The sequence below is a fragment of the Rhea americana genome, unplaced genomic scaffold (assembly GCF_003343005.1).
Source record: "Rhea americana isolate MKP2758 unplaced genomic scaffold, rheAme1 scaffold_325, whole genome shotgun sequence".
In the NCBI taxonomy this organism is placed as follows: Eukaryota; Metazoa; Chordata; class Aves; order Rheiformes; family Rheidae; genus Rhea; species Rhea americana.
Window position 1 is genome coordinate 559,772 of NW_028186452.1, and position 6,000 is coordinate 565,771.

At 43.2% G+C, this 6,000-nt stretch overlaps 1 protein-coding gene across 7 annotated transcripts in view; it reads left to right on the plus strand.

Annotated features, from left to right (window-relative positions):
* SGSM2 (small G protein signaling modulator 2) overlaps positions 1-5,141 on the plus strand; it is a 69,041-nt gene extending 63,900 nt beyond the window's left edge. For 6 of the 7 annotated variants that reach the window (XM_085310753.1, XM_085310756.1, XM_085310755.1 and 3 more), the window contains 3 exons: positions 226-322; positions 1,514-1,681; positions 2,463-5,141. In XM_085310753.1, coding sequence (XP_085166879.1) covers positions 226-322; positions 1,514-1,681; positions 2,463-2,551 — 354 coding nt within the window. In that variant the 3' untranslated portion in view covers positions 2,552-5,141. The remainder of the gene's footprint in view (positions 1-225; positions 323-1,513; positions 1,682-2,462) is intronic. The other variant, XM_085310757.1, reaches the window with a different exon arrangement.
* The last annotated feature ends 859 nt before the right edge of the window (positions 5,142-6,000 follow it).

Genomic DNA, 6,000 nt, shown 5'->3' on the forward strand with positions numbered 1-6,000 from the left:
TACCTGCACAGCAGTAACCATTCACCTCATCAGTCTGTGTCAGGGCACCCACACCACAGGTATTTTGCAAACATGTAATAAAAGGCCAGGTTTGTGCCAAGCAGCTGCTCTGACTAACTGCTGGATCAAGTAATGAAGAAGCAGCATAGAAGTTTACCAGTCTCCAACACCTTTGATTTGGCTACTCTCAGACTAGATATTGATATCTGATGTTTTTCATTTTAGATTCTAGACTCAGAGCTTTTTGAATTGATGCACCAGAATGGAGATTACACTCACTTTTACTTCTGCTATCGCTGGTTCCTGCTTGACTTTAAAAGAGGTAATAATGTTCTATGCCTATAATCTAGAGTTGTGCAAAACTGTGAACAGCTCTGTTTCAGTTTAAATGTCTGGATAATGAGTAGTATCAAGGCTCACAGGGAGATTGTAAGAAAACTAATGCATCTCTCAAAGATGAACTGGAACGAAATCAAAACTTAGAAGAGTGATTGACTTGGTATCATGTTCTTGAGCAAACAGGCATTTGCACTGAGTGGAAACTTGGCTCCAACTGCATTATCATGTATCTACAAACAGCCACTTGAATATAAGGAGCAGCTCAGCAATAGCTCAGGAAATGTTATATTTTGCTGAACAATGTACTCGGTTATATACTGTGGGAGCAACTAGGACTCCTCCTCCCTCCCCTCCAATATGTAATAGCAGCAGTTGCTTGTAATCATTGGTTAAAGTGTTTTTGGAGAGGGACCCAACATGTTCTCTGGAAGATCAGAAGCTCCTCTGAAGTACAGATCAATTTGCCAGAACATTTAAAGACCTCCCTCTCAAACACCTGAAGGTATAAAGGTGATAGAGGGAGAAGATGCACACCCATCAGCTATTTACTACAAAAAACTATCAGTGAGATGGGTGAAGGAACTGGGACTGTATCATTAATCCTCTACCTACTGCTCCACTGCAAATTTCCTGTTCCCCATATCCTGATCCCCTGGACCTCACTGTCAAAGACTGTGCAGAAGATCAGCCCAGATGTATCAAAAAGGTGAAGCTTCCATAGGTGATACCTGAATTGCAGCATGTGTAGGCATAATCTATACATATCCTCTATACAATTAACTGTTTGCAGCTAAAAATAGCACAGCTTTTGCCCTCATAGGTTCACTGCAAAGCCAAGAAGGGGCCCTGGAAATGCATTCAGATTTGCAGCCTATCCTAGGATAAACTGGGGTACATGTGCTGCTATGACATGTTCATTGTAGTTTAGGCATCTTCTCTGGGATCGGGTGTACCTGCCTTCCCTTTCTTTTAAACCTAATTCTGTTTATTAGTAATGCTGCCATACTTGCACAGATAAGTACAAAGATTTGGCCTGGAGGAGAAGGGGAGAGGAAAAGAAGGCATTGTCAAGTACTATTCATTTCTGCATAAGGCCTGTAAGACATTAGCTAGAGGGGGGGGAAATGGTCAATTTGAATAATCAGATGCTCTTGTAATGTTTATTCCCATTCAGAATTGTTGTACGAGGATGTATTTACAGTGTGGGAAGTTATTTGGGCAGCAAAGCACATCTCTTCAGAACATTTTGTCCTTTTCATTGCCTTAGCACTTGTGGAGGTTTATCGAGAGATTATCCGTGATAACAACATGGACTTCACTGATATCATCAAGTTTTTTAATGGTAAGAAACTTTCAAGAAAGTCATTTTGATAAAAATGTGGACAACCAGAGTTTGYTTCTCCCCCTTACTATGACAAGCTGCCTGCAGCTTTGCAGTTCTTGCTCTCATGACATAGATCAGTAGGCACCAGTCATCCAGGTGCTGCATTTCGGGATACTTGGCACTTGCTGCCAGGCAAGCCCCTGGTCGTGAAGCTGGGCGTCTCTTACTCCTTCAGTCACATTGCCTTCCATGTAGATGAAGAGTCCAGTTTCTCACATTCTTCCTGAAGGTCTGACTTGGCACATAGAAAGAATGATATCTTGAGAGCTACGTGGACCATAGAAGATGGTAGATCTTCTATGATCAGGCAAGTTCTAGCTCTTCTTATAGCTACCACTTGCTTCTCAGACACTCCAACAATAGTCCCTGCCTAGAGAGACATCTCTTGATCAAGTTGCATTCTCTATCTTTACATTTTTGAGAACCCCAGAGGGCTGTTCACAAGCATGTGTGGGTACAGAACCCTCTATTCCTGTTCTCTGATTATAGGACACTGGGATTTTCTGCAGCGTAAGAACTGAAAACAAAAGGATTGGATATTGATACTAAGACTTATGGACTTGTATTGTTAAGGGATTCATTAACTTACTCTGTCTTTAATTCTACAATCCTATATCCCTGCAATGATTTTGGATTGCTTCTAATGTTGCACTGATTAAATAATGCTAATGCTCCATTAATGTTAGGGCAGAAACGTTTCTGAAGCTGACTGTTAAGAATGTTTGTCTGTGTCTTTTAGAAATGGCAGAGCATCATAACGCCCAGGAAATTCTGAGGATAGCAAGAGACCTTGTCTACAAAGTGCAGACACTGATTGAAAATAAGTGATAATGAGCAGACTGTCATTGTGGCCTTGTTGTGCGCTATGGGATGGAGCACTTCTTGCACTGTAACTTCAAAATGTTGTTTTAATTGCATCTTCCATATAATGTAATAAATATTTAAGAAATTTGTAAAAGACTTTTAAAAATGGAGCTTTTCCTTCACCAGATAAAGTTTGTGTTTGATAGGCCTTGTTACACTTGCTTTGTATTTCAAGACAAAAATCTTTTTGCATTCTCTTATTTCCCTTTATCTAGAAGACTGTCTATCTATGCGTTTGTAATGTTATTGACCTGACATGCTGGAATATTCATATTTTGACTTACTGCACCTTTAATACCCTGGATGCACACTTTGTGCTCTGTCAGAACTTTCCATGGAGTTAAGGCCCGATCCAGTACTCTCTCAAGTGTTGCAAGCATTGAATTGCGACTCAGTGGCTACTCTGAAAATGCAAGCGAATGCATATGCAGCTCCTGTTGCCAGAACACTGGCACTTGTACTCACCACAGTATTTAGCAGTACTTAAAGTCAGTAAGGTAACCAGCTGGAGACTAGCCTTATACTGAATAGCATCGTTAACATAAGCAATGGCGGCCTGGCAACACTGAYTAGAAGCATTAGCAAGTCTTTGCTGGCTAGCTCATATGTTGAGTCTTTATGGCCTACACGTGCCACAGTCATGCCTTCATTTTCCTTTGCAAAATTACTCTGCATGTATTCCCAGATGACAAGATCTGCCTAAAATAGTTCAGGTTAATGCAAGTTTAGCACACAGAAACTGGTTCCTTGCTCATGTTATCAGCTCCCAGGCTCTGCAGAGTCCCATGAAGTTCACTGCCATGGTACAGAGCAAACACTGCAGAGCCTCATGTCCTCCCGTTTATTCACTGCACACTGCTTCCCTCTCTGCAGGGCYGCAGGACAGTGGCGATCTGGTGTCCTTTCCAAGGATGCCTCTTGGAAGCCTGAGGACAGGATCCAGGCTGTCAGATTACGTGGTTTGAATTGCTGCATAAGATCTGAGCCGGTTTGCTGTAACGTGATGCTGCTTTGTAGAGCCATCCGCACACCTCACAGAGATCTTTGTTTTCCTGGTGGGCCACATGCTTCCAGCAGCAGCGTTAAGTTTTACCCTGTTTATCCACAGAGTTCATAGAGATACTCATGTGGCCTGTGCCTAGAAACATAGGGACTTAATTCAAGCACCTTACAATAGCTGCTGTTAGAACCTTAGTGATTAAAAAAATGAAGAAAGCCAAAAACTAATTTAAATCTGATTTTTTTTCTTTTTTTTAACTCCTTCAGAGTTTTGTTCCYATTGAACTTTTTAGTGAAACCAGTCGATTCCGAATGTTTTTAAGAAGTTCACGTGAAGTTAAGAAGTTCATAGTGAACTTAGAAGTCAGATTTTTACCTAAAAGGGGAATAGGAAATCAAATTATTCTGTTTGAAGATTGGCATACTCACAGCTGTAGTCGTTTTAGTAACTCTGCTCTTGTTATTACGAAAGCAGCAAGATGACTCTCGCTCTTTGCGCTACGTGTGTACTGTCTTTGGGGCCCTACGATGAGCACTGCTTGCACAAGCAGAGCGAAGATTTGGTTCTAGAAAGCCCAGCTATGCTGAGATCTTTCCTTATGATTGCAGTAAACTAAAAAGGGTAAATAATAGTCTGAAAGGGGGAAAAAAAAAAAGAGTGAAGTGCTTTGCAGCTTGGTAGGCAAGTCCTTTAACTTTGTTCTCAAAATTTGAGGGGTGATTTAAGAGATAAATAAATGAAAAATAAACCAAGCTCTGTCTTCCTTTGCACACAGGCAGCTTTCGTTCGGGTACTGGTCCTAAAGCCTTAGTTTAGCTCATCGCCGTAGGCGCAGCCATCGCCCGCACGCGGCTCAGCCAGGTGCCAGGAGAAACGAGCTTTCTGTGCGCCCAACCACGAGGGCCACAAACCAGAGCGGAGAACAGAGGAGCCCGCTTCGGGCTGTAAGCAGGGGTGGGCAGGAGGCCGTGTAGAAGGAAACCCCCTTTCTGCGCATAACTTAGTGCTAAAATAAAAGCAGTAGGAGTGAGAAAGGTAATGAACTCTGTCCCCCTCCAACACAACGTCACTAGCTTGGGTGCGCTCCAGATGAAGAGCGAAGCAGCTGCACTGCAGGCAGCCGACAGTTCGAACCCACTACTATGTATCGCTGTGCGTGCGCGTGCGTGTCCAGCTTTTATAGGCCAATGCATGGTTGCTGAAAGGTCTCAAAAGCGTTTCAGTTTGTGCATCCATTTGTTCACTTGAAAGGTGAAACAGTATTTCAGAAAAAKAAAAAACACAAGAGCGAGATAAACCCTCCAACTCACAGAGCCTGAGAAAGTGATGTAAAAAAGTAAAGCTGCACTTGTTTTCTTTGGTATGTTGGGAATGTACTGTACAACTCTTTAAAAAAAACAAACCTCTGCAAACTGTTGTATTTGTTATAACATTCTGTCTAATTGTATTTTATGAATATTGTGTATTGCTTTATTTATTTTTGTCAGGAACAYACTATTTATTGCTCAGTTATTTATGTTTAAACGCAACATATGAATAAATATTGTCAAGGCGTTCTGTGGCACTCTGAACATATTTYTCTCCCCTTAAGTTAACTTCAGAGGCAGAACAGGGCCCTAAGGACCGAGCTGGCTGGGAAGAGAGTACGATATGTAATTAAGGTTTCTATGACTAACATCCATGGGCTGTTGTACTACACAGTATTTTTAAAGTAGGTCATCACCAAATAGACCGTAAAGGTCCCTTGGCTGATTTGGAGCRTGTATCTAAATCAACTGCAGTGCATGTGCAAGAGCGCCCAGTGCAGGAGGAGGCCCGTGACAAGCGTTAAAAGTTCCATCCCACTATTTTAGGCCTGGCCGTGCTGCAGTTAACATTAAAGCTAGCAGAGCCGTTGGGCGTCCAAGGCAGAGCCTCCTCCAACAGGCACGGCAGCCCCTTGAAGGAGCTTGCTCACGCGCGGTGGCGAGCTCCATTCAGCAGTGGGGCCTGAGCGGGCTGCTGCGACGTGTCTCCGATTACACTGATTCTGTAAAAGCAATCGAGTAAATGCTTACCCCACCGCGGCGCACGCAGCCATCCCGCGGCCTCACTGGTGACTTAGCACTGTTTGTTAAGCGCGTATTTATCCTYGTATCTTCTTAGGTGGTTTCAGAACACACGTGCTAGACGTGGTTTTGTTTCGTTTGCTGTCTCCACGCTACCATTAGATTTGCCAAACACAGCAGCTTCGGCCCTTGTGCTCTAAGCCGTCTATCACAGTACCCCACTGATCTGGCCAAGCGCTTACTCCTGTTTGCCAGCACCTCGACGGCACCAAGCTTTGTTCGCAGGTTCCCAAATACCAACAACTAAAACTACGTTGCGACTGTGGGATCCGGCAGTGAGTGCTTCACCCAGCTCTAGCGCTGAC